Source organism: Acanthopagrus latus, chromosome 10 (genome assembly GCF_904848185.1).
Source record: "Acanthopagrus latus isolate v.2019 chromosome 10, fAcaLat1.1, whole genome shotgun sequence".
Taxonomy (NCBI): Eukaryota; Metazoa; Chordata; class Actinopteri; order Spariformes; family Sparidae; genus Acanthopagrus; species Acanthopagrus latus.
In genome coordinates, this window is record NC_051048.1 from 22,191,115 (window position 1) to 22,205,933 (window position 14,819).

Here is a 14,819-nt window from a genome sequence, read left to right on the forward strand (position 1 = left end):
TGTCCCTCCTCCACCTGTCAACTTAATGTTCAGTCATTTCCTCTTTCCTCATCGACTCCATTTCGCTCATCACCCCCATCACTTTCTCCTCCACTCTCCCTCCTAATTGACCCGAGACAAGTCAGAGCAAAAAAACTACTCCATGCCTTCTGTAACCCAATACCAGGCTGTCCAGCTGGCACACACACACACACATACACACACACACACACACACACACACACACACACACTCAGTCATTCAATCTCCCACATACAATCTGTGTGAGAAGGTGACTGTTTTACAGCACATTTATTACAGCGCCGGCCGTACAGTTATTATCATAATGTGGACAAACAAATAGGAAAACACAGACTAACATATCCTGCAGTTCTGTGAGGTTATGAGACATGTGGCATGTCATTTTTGGCAAACACAGTCTGACATTCATCGTGGCCTAAAGAAACAATAGATGTTACAGCGGAGCAGGGAAATACAGCTGAGATAAGACGGCGATCTGTCAGAAGAAGCTGTTTTAAATCAGTCGGTCTCAGAGATCCTGCGAGGCAGCAGACAGTAAACTACTTCTTTTCTGTTTGGACACTGTTATACAGTGTTGTCAGTAAAAGGTTTTGGTATTAAAGCCAGTTTGTGTCACTGTCAAAAGAAGAAATAATCATCCTCTTGAAGCAGAGGGTCGCTCATCAGTTCACACATGCTGCAGTGTTTGAGCCACATTTGGTGGCTAATGTTAGATTTTTGGAATATTTCTGTGTAATAGAACTTTAAGAGATCATTGTGTTGAGGGTTAGGGTTAGGGTTGTTCTATTTCGGGCAGATTTTCTATATGTTTTTATTTAAAGGTGTTATTGATGACATTCAGCCTCTAAATGTGGCTCTCCATCTCCCCCTTCCATTACTTCACGTGTTGTTTGAATCATCCGCTCCCTCAGGTGGCTGCTGGTTCCTGTGCTAGCTAAGAATAGTTAGAATGAACATTACTAATGCTGGTTAGCTAACACTGGGGCAGTACAGTGTGCTGGCAGCAAACTGTGGAAGTCAAAACACAGATAGCTTGTGAATCTGACAGCGTTATACTGTTGGATGACAACTGTCTGTTCTTTATCGACAAACCAGCAAACACTGTCAAGGTTTGGATTCATCTACTGTTTTATTTTGTAGCATTCATCCGCATGTGTTTTGTGACTTTCCACTTTCTGTCTTTGTCTTTTTCTGTGTACACCTGTGTTTCATTTGTTCATTAGCCCAGTAAGTGTCCCATTTTACTGCATTACTTAATTCCTTAGATTCTCCTTGTTGCCTTTTGTGCAGCTTCATGCGAACAAACACAACACAACCACAATAAATAAACAAGCAAACGTAATCATAATAACCAACTACATTTCTGGTTTTATTGCACGTCATGTGGTTTGTCCACTGATTGTACCTTTTTTAACTGAAGCTAATTCAGTGGAGAGCAGAACTGCTCCTGGATGGTGGTGTGACCAGGGTTCGGTGAGGGTTACCAGGCCTTCACAGGGAGACAGCAACAATTTAAGAATCTAATATCAATGTTCTTACAGCAGTTACGGTAAGAAAGCCAGAAGCTGTGAGACATTTGTTTAACAAAGCATCCAAATAAGTCAAACCTGTCCTGTTGTGTCCACTTAAACACAGATTTTTACATCTGAGCTGACGTTAGACTCATTTTGAGGACAGCATGTCTCTGAAATGATTCTCTTCTTCACTGCTACATTATATGGTGTTTAAGATTTCATACCGCGCGTTTCCAACAGCATGTTTTCCTTCTAATCTGTTCATTGTAAGCAGGGAAAATGGCCCATTTTGAGTACATTATGAAACACAAGAGGCGGTGTATTTTTATTCTTTGTCAGACAGCAGTGGGAGTATTTTAAATGCATTTCCTATTGCATCAGAGAATAGAATGACTGCAGAAGAACATGTTGACCTGTTAAACAGCATCCAGTGGGCTGATGAATGTTCAGATACAAAACTGTGTCAGAACGATTGTCAGCCTGCCACACGGATCATTATTTCTGATTTTACAGGTGTATAAACTGAAAGTTCAAATTACTACTTCACCCAGAATAATGGTTCATGTTATCTCACACTGGTTCCACTCTCCGTCTGCTGTCTGTGCAACAAAGCCTGATTCAGTTACACTGTCTGCAGTGCTCACCTGCAGGGCGGCTTTTAGGGAAGCTAACATGCTAACAGCTGGTACGGGAGATTCAACACTCTCAGCTCACACCACATCCTTCAGGGCCACAACAGCCGGCAGCCACTGATGGAAGAAAGCATCACGCATGGCTGCTTGGTTGTACGGATATTTCTTCTGCATGATTAAAATAGAAATTGGACATGCTGGTGCTAGTTTGCACGCTGAAGGGTGTTTGCATGGAACATCTATTAATTACCTGATGTGAGTGTTTTTCTATTAATGATTTTTATGTCCAGCTTTCTTGAGGATTCAGCACCCAGATCAGCAGACTGAAGCTCAGCGTGTGGATTTATTTAGGCCTGCTGCTGTTCTGCAGCTCTGCTGCTTCAACGCTAGTGTGGGAGATAATAATAAACAACTAGCTATCAATTTTTGATGAGAAGAAATCCAACACCATATTTGACTGTAGGAAACAGCTGTGGTAAAAATTGGACGATAAAAAGTTTTGGCTTGATCTGAAGATGTTCAGACAATTTTTAGCTTTTCTTTTAACAAGGACACAAATCAGATGACAGAAAGCTCACAGCAATAGTGTGATCATCATGTGACCTCCATATACAGGTCCATGTTATAATGACCTCATTTTAAATGTAGACTATGAGGCCTATTGTGAAGAATTTCTTTCCTATGAAACATCACATATCAGGTCACCTGTCATGTCAGACTGGGCCTACATGCCATCTACTGCAGCTGAAAATCAAATGTGGGCTCAGTAGAACTATTCAGCGGCGGCAGGTGGCAAAATGTGCCGCTGGGCCGAGCCGAGCCGAGCCGAGCCGAGCCGAGCCGAGCAGAAAGTCTATTTTGTGCTGAGGCAGCTGCTGGCTGCAGCGCTGATCCACAAGATCTCCAGAAAGACCAGAAAGGTCCCATGATCAGCCTGCAGATCTGCTCCACAACATCTGACTTACATATTCACTGGTAATTATATTTCTACACACAGGATAAAATGTCCACATGCAGTCAAAGTGCTGTTCTATTAGCAGTGATGTAATTACATCTCTACTCTGATTGATCATTGTTATATGTACACATCTGCAGATGCTTCAACTGTGATGTCATGTGGCACTCCTGTTTCTACCTGCTGTCATGACATTTCCATTCAATAACAGTGAAGTGTTGATGTGTGCCGTGCTTTAAGTGGACACACTGTCACAGATACAACACACTGTGCAGAGTGTGTTTTCACCTGGATGACTGTCCTGACAGAGCTGATCACATTCTGCCTGTGATGTTCTGGTGAGTGCATATATAAGACATATTAATGTGTTCTTCTCATCATCAGATGCATTTGAACAGCCCGAGTAGGAAGTGAACAGCAGAGGAAGAGGTGGAAAATGAAATGATGAACTACAGAGGTCACAAGCATGAATCCAGTATTGCCTGGTCTGCTAGCAGGATCAGAGACAATGGCTTCAGTAATCACCTTGTTTCTAAATGAAAACTCATCCTGAACCACATCTGTGCAAACTGTCTTTGGTGTGTCAACAAGGCATAGATCTTCATCAGAATGTGTTTATCTGCTGACGAGATGTTGGGCAGGAATGTGACTTTAGCCTAGTTAGCCCGCCAGCGACAGCACAAGACCCGTGACCGGGAAGCCTGACTGGTGTCTGGAGCCCTGGGGGGGAGCGTCGCAGCTGGGGAGGAGTGCGGAGCTGAGAGCCGGCTCTCTAGTGAGACAGAGCTGCAGTGTAACTGTAGACATAAAGGACGACCAGCAGAGAGCCGAGGACCGTCTCAGTGATCAGCTCTGATCAATCTGCAGCAATAACATCTTACGTTACAAGCTGTGACCATCACAGACGTACAGACACATCATGATAGCGAGGAGAGCCGACTTCATCAACACCACCAAAACACAACTCAGACATCTTTTACTAAATATAATCTACTCACTTGTGCAAACAATCAGCTTGAACTGTAAAATTTGATGTGAACAAGATTGTTTTTGATTAAAATAGCTAATCAGAAAAAACATAGCAAGCTATATGTTAATGTAGGTAGGTAGGTAGGTAGATGGATGGAAGGATGGATGGATGGATGGATGGATGGATGGATGGATAGATAGATAGATAGATAGATAGATAGATAGATAGATAGATAGATAGATAGATAGATAGATAGATAGATAGATAGATAGATAGATAGATAGATAGACTTTAAAATGTGTTGTTGTTTACTTGCAGTCTAATTCTGATGAAACTGAACCAGTAGCCAGTTAGCTCTACTGGGCTCGTCTCCAGAACCATTAACTCCCGCCACCATCTTTACTGGACACCATCCTCCAGCACTGTATCATTTAATATGATGATTAAAGCGACAGGAAACGAGGGAACGCTTTGACTGAGACGTCTGAAAACATGTTGGATGGCCGTCTGGTGACTGTGTACCAGTATAACAGCAGATATTACAGTCTTTAATCTGCCTTGGTCCCACAGAAACACTAAGTTGATTGAAAACCGGTTCCTCGCTGTGACTTAATCACCACTTCATTTGAGGCCCTCTCTGTCTCATTTTCAATTTCAGCGTTACTTAGATTAAAGCTCCATTTTTAACAGGAGCATTTAAGGCGTAAAAAAAGAGAGCACTGATCAATCTGCATCTACAGTTTGTGGTTCAGAGAAGAAGACAGATGCCTGAAGGTTAGCGAGGCGAGGTTGGAGGGCAGCTGATCGACTGTCTGCACGTCCAAAGAGCCTGCAGAGGGCAGCTACACTTCATAAAAACACTTGAAGGAAAACTCACCAGGAATCTGTGTTAAGACTAGTATCCATTGGTATTTAGACTGAACCCATCCACTGAAATGAAGGTCTGGTCCAAGAACACAATGTCCGGTACCTGCATATCTGCATGTGTTTGCTGCAGGCCTGCAGCCAAACATGGACACACTGTAAAGGGATTACAGGGACCCCGAGTCCTTCACCCCTCATCTGTGGTTCAGTGGCTGGCTTGGTGGCCTTCGTGTCCCAGATCAGCTCCCCATTTACTGGAGCATCACATGTGTAGTCATCTCACCTTAGATCACCCTATAAACACTCATGTTATCATGATGTGACAGCAGACTCCCTTCAGACAGACTCTTGAGAGGTTCAGAGGTCAGGGTCAGATACAGAACCACAGCCCGGACTCTGGAGGGAAGGTCGATGCCTGGTTCTGACACACGAGCATGGCAGATGTTTTCGAACACAACTGAACAGGACTGCTGCAGGTGAACAGCAGTCTGCCCAGAGCACAGCTGTGTGTTTCCAGTTCAGGGGATTTATAAAAATAACAAGAAGATGAATCAACTTGTTTCAGTTCCAGCAAAGTGCTGTAAACCTGTCAAAACTCCAGCCGGTCCTGTCACACTACCGATGACAGACCTGCAGACAGCTGAGGCCTCTGTCGACGGGACAAGTAAGTGTGTTGTAGCTCAGGCAACAACTAGATGAACTATAGTGACATCTTACAGTACAACACACATGAAACATCTTCTGCAGAAGAGCTGACCAATGAACGCACTGGTTTCAATCTGATGCACCTGATGGAAAGGTGCAGCTGGAAACTGTTTTGGAAAAGGTCGATATTCAAACCTCTGTGTTGATGTGTGGCAGATCCAGGCGTTCCCTGCAGTCACACCATGTCACTGTGCTGAGTCTGTGACACAGCATCCAACCACAGAACTGATCCGTAAGAACGCATGGTGAAGCTGTTTCCTTCATACCAGCTCCAGCCTGTCCTGTTGTCACATCCCCATCGTTATATTCATGTACTTCTGTCATGTCTCATATTCATCTTGAAACTGTGAGCCTGAACGAAGATTTACTCAGAGCTCTAAACCAAAGAGATGTTCACAGGAGGAGGAGTTCAAATTAACAATGGGAATGTGATTCTCTGGAGGGTGAGACACCCACAAGTCTGTCTACACTTGGCCTACATACTGCCCGTTACAGACTTCCCCACGCCAGGCTTCTCTCCTGCACCGGTGCTGCAGGATCTTACTATCACTTCCTCCTGGGGATCAGAAACAGTGCCGCAGCAGTGCAGCAGCCATGTGCTAACTGGGACTTCAGTCTATGAAGGCTGCACACATGCTGTCGCCTCCAGCACACCTGCACACAGAGATCTGAACTGGAGAAACCTCTCCATCATCACGCTGCACCGCTCGCTCACGGGCCTGAGAGGAAGTGGAAGCCAAGTAAATGAGGTGTAAAGACACACGAGAGCGCACACCTCCTACCATCTCTCTCAGCAGGAAGGCCTCCTGCTTGTAGAGGGTTAATGGGAAGAGATTGCAGGCTGCACGAAAGAAGGAGTAACGTTATAAAGACAGGTCAGAGGCATACATGAGGATTTACAGTGTGCCCTTGTGCTGCACACACGGTTAGAAAGAAAGAAAGAGAAAGAGGATACACAGGTGAGATGGAGATGGAACAGGTCTTAAGAAAGCAAATATAAAAAAGGGTGAATGAACATGAAGGCACAGGTGGTGTTTACCGTGTGAAGCGTAAGAAAAGGTACAAAACTCTGACCTGGACATCTCTGATGTTTGCTGGCTGTCTCACATAGACGTGTGTTAGAGTTTAAAGCTACTGAAACACAACTTAACAGCAGCATGTATACAAGAGCCGTAATGTCAGTCAACTCATTCCTGAACATGGAGCTTGAGTCTGCCAACATCACGTCACTGACAGCTCCTGGTCATACAAGACAGCAGAGAAACCTCAGACTGATCTGAGTTCAGTGAGGGGGCACTGAATTAAACTCTGTTGTGTCTTTTTTCAATTACATATTAGTGGCTTTTTGGTATGAATTAAATATACAGTCCTTCTCTAACTGTAGGTAACTTTACTCTGACCATCATTTTGTGTGTGGATTCATCTGTCACAGCTGTTTTCTGATAAAACAATACACGAGGGTGAAAAGATCCCAGAGCCCGCGGTGACATCATGTTGGAGAAGCTAGAACCAGAAATGTTTGGCTGTGTTATTTAAAAGTCCAGTGTGCAGGATGTAGAGGCATTTCAGAGGATCTGTTGGCAAAAAGGAATCTAACATTTTAATCAAGGTTTCATCAAGTCTCGTATTTTTAGAAGGCGCTTTTCATGCGCGAGGGAGCGGGATGTCTTCACGTAGTCTGCTGCGACTGTACGACGGCTGTCATGATGTCAACAGTGATATTATAGAAACATCTAGCTGCACTACATGTGTATTGTGTCATCGTCCGTCATCTCCTCTGAATGATTTTGGTCTCACACCCTGTGCTAGAAGCTGCTGTGTCTCTCTGTTTAAAGCAGAGCTGCTAGCTTCTTCAGGTTCCTATTATTAGCTGCTGGGTTAGCATGAGCAGTTTAAGCCTGCAGGCTGCTAGCTTGAGAGTGGTTGTCGTTTCCCGTAGCAACGGGGATTTTGAAGAAAGTAACCAGCCGTCTAAATTTGGTGAATCTGACTAAGTGAGGGGTATTCTGTTGGTCGCAATACACAACCTCACCACTAGATGCAACTAAAACCTCCACAACCTCATTAAACCTCCACTTAATAAAGTTGATTCCATGAATTATGAAACCATTAGTTTCCAGTCAGTTGACTCACCCACTAATCAATGAATCATTTGAGCTGTTGTTTGTATCACACTGAACCTCAGCCGGACCTGTGTGCACACTGAACCGGTCCTCAGTGGGAAACACTGACAGCAGCATGAAATAAAAGCTGAGTTCTGTGTGTTTGGACGCTGTGAGGACACTGAACAGGCTCACGTAGATCAGAGCGGTGTACTAACAGCAAATCTGGGGTCAGAGCTACAGCAACGACACATCTGCAAACACCACAGCTCCCACTGCCGTCATGACTCCAGGCTCAAAGTCAACATCTTTACACAGCCATGTTTTGTATTCTTGCTTGAGGTTTCTCTAACGAGGCGATTAAGAAGCAGTTATTTTCTCAGCAGCTTTTTCTGACTCATGATGGAGAGACGCTTCAGCCTCTCCAGCAGGCCGGCAGATGTTTGATAGGAGAATAAGTGGTCGACATCCAGCTCCTGTGTGATCCTGAAGCCTTTCAACAAACAGACATCTTCTGTGACGTTCATAATCAGATAGATGACATCCTCTCTGAGCTCTGAGCATGTTGGAGTGACACTCAGAGGCAGAGTTGGTGATTTCTGAACCGTTAGGACACCTCATCATGTCTTCAAACTGAACTCACTTTCATCGTCTGCTTCACCAGCTTATGGATTTCTGACTCATTATTTCTTTGGTATGCCTAAAAAACATGTTTTCATGAAGTGAATAAACAAACTGACCTTAAAGGACAACAGGATTGTCTACTTTGTTTATATGTGGCGGACCCTGCCACCTTTTTAGCTTCACACAGTGTTCTGGGATCTGATTCTCCTCTGAGAGCAGCTTCTTTTTATCAGTTATCATTAATATTGTAAATATTCTCCAAAACTACATTGTGCCCCTTTAATAAAACCTAAATATAGAACAGAAGTGACAGAAAACGTGTACGGAACATAATGTTGTGACTTCAGCTCTCTAACAGGTGATCTGCTGTCTTACATCACTGTGAACTGAAGTTCTCTGGGCTTTGGACACAACAGGATCTCTGAACAGTCCATCAGAACTCTAATCTGGTTTTCATGCTAATCAATTAACAGAAATGATTATCTGGAGCCTTAAATCAGAACACTGCAACAAATCAAAGCCATCACCTGTCAGGTAGAGAAGAAGGAGGGCAGAAGGATCATCAATAGATCATCAATAGATCTCCAATAGATCATCAATAGATCTCCACAGTCCTGATCAGTGAGTGTTCGGTGAGTCATGAGATGCTTCACTTTCATCTGCAGGTGTTTCATCAGGTACAGAGTGAAAACTTTACTTTACTTTACTTTCATCATCACTGTGTGTGTGTCTCACCTTTGAGCAGGGGCAGCGGGGTGAGCTCCACCTGGGAGCTCTGGTACCGGAACTGGGACGAGCTGTGGGACCTCCTCTGCCGGGCTCTGCGCATCGACCTCCGCGGGAAGCCGTCCACCTTCTCCGCGGACGGAACCGAGAAGCTGGTGGTCGGAGAGGACGGGCTGGACGGAGGCAGCTTGGTCGTCTCCATGATGGCTGTGGATGGCAGGGTGGTGAGTGCGAGGATGCTGGGGTGAATGGAGGAGAGGAGGGAGGGATGGAGGAGAGGAGGGAGGGATGGAGGAGTGGGTGGGTGGCTTTTCTGAATCACAGATGGATTATCAATTGATCAGAATGAATAGGCGCTCTGGGGTGGAGGAGGAGGAGGAGGAGGGGAGGGGGAGATGAAGAGGGGAAGAGAAGGTGCAGAGGCAGGAGATGTGAGGAGAGACTCTCTGATGTCCGGCCTTGTGCTGTGCGCCTCGCAGTCTCTATCAGAGCCGGGCAGGAAATGGCAGCAGCAGCATCCTGACGCTTCCGTGTCTCACGCGCAGATGAAGAATCTGTTGTGTATCATCCCCGTGCAGGAGGTGGAGGAGGTGCAGGAGGAGGTGCAGGAGGTGGAGGAGGAGGTGGAGGTGTAGCCTGCACAGCTACCAGATGATGCTCAGACAGGCGCGTCTCCTCACACACACGCGCATAGGCAAACACACCTCTCTGCTGCTGCTGGCGTCACACACGCGCGCACGCGCACACTAAGTCACGGGCCTAGATCAGCTCTTGTGGACTAATCAATGTGATCAGTCATCGATCAGCTCCTGTTCTCACAGACCCCAGGTCAGTCTGCAGCGTGTTCTCCTCGACGGTGCTCCGTATCAATCAGATCAGTGATCGGTCCTGGCGGCGGATGATGATATCATGAAATCATCAATCTGGGCCCACCTCGGCTGCCGCATCCCTCTCGTCCTCCGGGCTCGTGTTTACCGGATCACGCGTCTGCACCTGCTCTGAAGATGTGTCTCACTGGTGGATGGTGTTTCTCCTGCTCGCTGTTTGAACCTCCTCCTCTCCTCGCACCGTCCTCCTCCCGCCGTCCTCAAGCCGTATCAGGGCGGGGAAACAAACGGTCCTTCACCGCCGACATGTGCAGGTCCTCCGCACCGAGCCGCCGCTCCGCTCGCCTCCACCTCTGCGGTGAGAGCAGCAGCAGGAAGATGGAGACACAAAGGAAGGAGCCGCTCGTCCCGGCAGCAGCCTGCGGTGTGAAAGACTGGAGAAGGCCGTGTTATACAATAGCACCCGTCTGTGTCTGTCAGACTGACGCGTTCTGCTCCTGTCCCCCTTCTCGGATCCGTTATCCGGTCGTCCTACAGCGTCTCGGCGAGCTGCGTCAAGATGGACGCTGTGAGTCAGGAACGTCCCGGAAGTGAGGCATCTGTGCTTTCAAAATAAAATAAGAAAAGCAGCGAATATTGACTAATGGCCAGATATTCGCTCGGGTTGTTGTTCTACAAGCAGTTTGTTATATTTGTATGAACGAGAAGAGCAGCCAGACATTCCATTGCTAACATGCATGTTAGTGGTTTAAGTTCAGTACAATGATGTGTAGTTTCTGGGCTGTTTTCCTCAAAGGTGTCGGCGTGTAGTATGTTGATAAAAAATTCTGCGGAGGCAAGGCTGGGTGGAATGATAGAGCAATCTTTATTAAAACAGACTTGAGCCTAGCATCCGACCAGAGTGTGGCCCCACATCTGATGTTCTCCAATCTCGGGCAGAATAATGCCAAACGTTTCTGCCTTCCTTGCCCTATCAGAACTCCTACGCCTTCGCTCTTAGGAATTTTACCAAGTGCCACCCCCCTTGTCTCTACTCGTGAGACCCTTCTTAAAGTCCCTCGGGCAGAGCGTGCTTGCTCCTAATTGGTTACTGTGATGGGTTGAAGGTCCATCTCCCATAAATGACCAAATCTGTTACTGTCCCTGTTCGGGCTTGTATTCCAAAATTACCTAGATGAGCCCTCTATCCTTTCCTGGAGATGTATGTGTTTAGATATCATCCTCCATCTGACACAGCAGTCAGGCTCCAATTCAGTCCCTATAGTGGCCTTGTCCCCTGCTAACCTTTGACCCACACAGCTAAATGCTGACTCCAAGGTCCCTTGGAGCTGTGAGCCCCGTATTGTCTGCATTCCCTAACTCACACAAGGAGGAACAGGTTAAATTTAAACTAGGTTGAATTAAAGGCCAGAATGTGTTGTCGTCCAGACACCTCAGATGTCTTTGTGTTTAATAAGTGTGAGTGAAACATGAGGTAGTTTGGTCCGGTCAGCGATGACAACAATGCACCGACTCAAAGTTTAAAGCCCCTGAGCCAAGCTAACCCAGTTAGCACAAAGCACACAGCTGGAGGAGGGACTGGCCTGCCTGGTCACTGCTGCTCACCAGCATGAGAAGTTCCTGTCCACCTGTGCCTGAATCCTGTTCAATCAGCATCTTGATCTGCCACACCTGTCAGGTGGACAGCTTATCTTATTGGATTTTAACAAATAGTGCTCAAAATCTGAAAGAAGTAATTGTTTTGTGTACATAAAAAAGAAAACAATCATAACATTGTTAACTTCAACTTATGAGAGAAATGGAAGCAAAAACAAAGTGTTGCCTTTATATTTCTGTATATTTAGTGCAGTATTTACAGGTTGTTTCAGGTTTCCTCAAATGAGCCCAAAATGTTGCAGGTTTGAAGCTCGTGTTCAATAAACTTGGTCTTCTGTGACGATCTCACTGACTCTGTGGCCTGTATTGGACTTTCACAGCCAACTTCACTCCTCCTCATACTGCAACATGAAATAATTTGTAGACACATCATGCTGGTCACCAGCATCCCAGCACCAGAACACAACATATGCTGGTCTTGCTGGTCAACAGCTATGCTGGACTATGCTGGTTCTTCTAGCAGGAGAAAGAGGCCTGAATGGAGGTCACAGGATGTTTCTGTTGATACTCACACAGTTTAGCGTGCTCTTTGGTTTGGTTGGTTTCTACAGTTGTACTAGTCCCACGTATGACCGAGGGCAAAAATTAGCCACCAGGTCCAACATAAGCTCCTTCCTGCTCCCTCTCTGTGCTCTGCCTCCTTAGGATAGCTTATTATACCACACTGGATTTGTGTGGTAATCTGACTGTTCAGCCATCTTTTATTACACTGCTTCTTGGTATCCTGATGCTGTCTCATTATATGTGTAACGTGCAAGTGTAAAACGATTTCTGTAAACTGAAAACAGCCCTTTTACTTTCCATACAACTTTTGGGCAGATTCTCTATCTAACTGCAGTTAATCATCGAACAGCAAACAGCTGAAACTGTTGGCCACTAATGTAAGGAACAGGTAAAGACAGAGGAAGAGGTGGTACAGGAGATCTTTGCTTATGTGATGAAGAAGAAGAACTTTCTGACGAAGAACAAATGTTCCCTTCTCAGTACTGACTGGCTCCCACAACTCACAAACTGCCTTTTTACATGACTGCAGTTGTTAACACGATCAGACTTATTGTGATTTCGCCTGTTGTGCAGAGGCAGCGGCCATGTTTGATGTGCATTGAGTGAGACACTGTTGTTCACTGAGAGCTTTAACACAAACTACATGATATTTTACTCTACTTACAACAAACTGTAACTTACTTGACTTGGAAAATCTTTTAAATTGAAAAGATTATTTGTCTATTTGTCTCCCTCCATTTACCACCACACAGACTTGGTCCACATCATGGTCACATGAGGTCCAAGAGACCGAGCCTGAAACACAGTACACCTAGAATGTGATGAACAAAGGCCTGCATGACCAGGATAGATGCTTAAAAAACAAAGACAAGGTCGGAACACTGCCGCTTCTGCAAAGCTTTTATTTTGAAAGCCGTGCCCGGATGCGGCTGGTGTCGGTGTGGCTGCTCAGCCTAAAGGTGGTGCAAGGAGAGAGAGGAGCTCCTCACTGCGGATGACGCTATAGGATGGACTTATTTATTTATTTGTCTTTATTTATGTGGCTTCTCTTTTTGCAGCGGCTCTTTCTCAACAGATGCGTCATTAGTGGCCCGCTGCGTCACATCTGCACACCGCTGCACACCGCTGCACACCTCTGGCTGCGGCTTCAGCCGGGCTGCGACCAAATGTTCCTCCAGCAGGCGAAGCTCTGACGCGCGTCAGTGTTTGTCTGACTCCCTCCCTCCCTCCTCCCCCCATTTTCCTCGCTGCCTATTTGAGGTAAGCGTGCGTGTGTGTGTGCGCGCGCGTGTTGTTTGTGCTGGTGGATGTAGATGGCATTGAGGATCCATGAGTCTCCTCCATTGTTCTCCTCCTCTCCTCTCCTCTCTCCTCCTCTCTCCTCCTCTCTCCTCCTTTCCTCTCCTCTCCTCTCTCCTCCTCTCTCCTCCTCTCTCCTCCTTTCCTCTCCTCTCCTCTCTCCTCCTCTCTCCTCCTCTCTCCTCCTTTCCTCTCCTCTCCTCTCTCCTCCTCTCCTCTCCTCTCCTCTCCTCTCCTCTCCTCTCTGAGCCACTTGTCCTCTCTCTCAAGCTTCCTCTGGCACACGCACACAGTCAAAAGCGCAGTCATCCACGCGCCTCTCAAAGTCACACCTCTGCTGTGTGTTCAGTGTGTGGTCAGTGTGTTTTCAGCGTGTGTGTGTGTGTGTGTGTGTGTGTGTGTTTGCGCTGGCAGCCTCCTCACTGCTCCTCTCACCGCAAACACACTCAGCTTCATAATCTTATATTCAGCTAGAGGGTGTGCGTAATCACACGCGCCTGCGCCCCTTTGCCTCCTCCCATAACCCCCTCCTCCTCTTCTTCCTCCTCTTCCTCCTCCTCCTCCTCCTCCTCCTCCTCTGTGTTGTGTCGCAGATGAGCTCAGCCAGTTGCATTCTGGGACAGACACTGGGGTCCATCAGTCCAGTAGGTGGCTGATTGGAGGTTACTGGGTCTAGTTACTGGTGTGTTTAATGAATCTGCTGGACAACATCTGCAGGCTAATCACTCAGAAGTCTGATGAAGTCTATATTCAGCGTGATGATGTTTGTTGAGGTGCATCATGTGACGGCCTGCAGCCCACAAACACTTGTTCCCAGCTAACATGATGGAAGCTTCTGTGGAACAGTGGACACACACAGCCACAGCAGAGTGAGACATCCAACAACACTTGGAAAGTCTACACAAGTTGCTCCATTAAATTAATTCATCTTCATTCAAGTTAGCCGGCCGATAAACAGGAAGTTAGCTGGCTCGATGTCTCTAGAGCACATGCTCAGTGGACCACACGATCCAGAACCTGGAAGAACCCAGAAGAACCCGGCCAGAGCCAGGATGGAAGTCGAGCAGTTTTGGCCTCGTGCCACTGAGCAGCTTTCACAGGGGTGAACAGGTCCAATAGTTACAGGTCCACGGGCTGCACGGAACCAAAATAGTGAGCTAAGTGAAACGCTGACATGCTGTGGCTAGATCACATGATCAGCTAAACTTTCATAGTTAGTGCAAAACACAAAGTACAGCTGAGAATTCAAAAATAAATAAAATGAGTATGGATGTATGGATTTGTATAGAACAACTAGGTATCAGATGCAAAGGTGATGCAGATTTTTAAATCTCTTGTCAGCTTTGCACAAGTTTTACAAATATTTAAACCTCCATGCATCAAAAATCCTAACAGAAAGAGTCGTAATGATAATCAAAGC

At 46.2% G+C, this 14,819-nt stretch overlaps 1 protein-coding gene across 1 annotated transcript in view; it reads right to left on the reverse strand.

The window, feature by feature from the left end:
• Positions 1-11,216, reverse strand: part of ppp2r5b (protein phosphatase 2, regulatory subunit B', beta) — a 40,686-nt gene extending 29,470 nt beyond the window's left edge. The window contains exon 1 of the mRNA XM_037112438.1: positions 9,123-11,216. Within this exon, the coding sequence (XP_036968333.1) occupies positions 9,123-9,315 (193 nt within the window). The 5' untranslated portion in view covers positions 9,316-11,216. The remainder of the gene's footprint in view (positions 1-9,122) is intronic.
• Between the last annotated feature and the right edge of the window lie 3,603 nt (positions 11,217-14,819).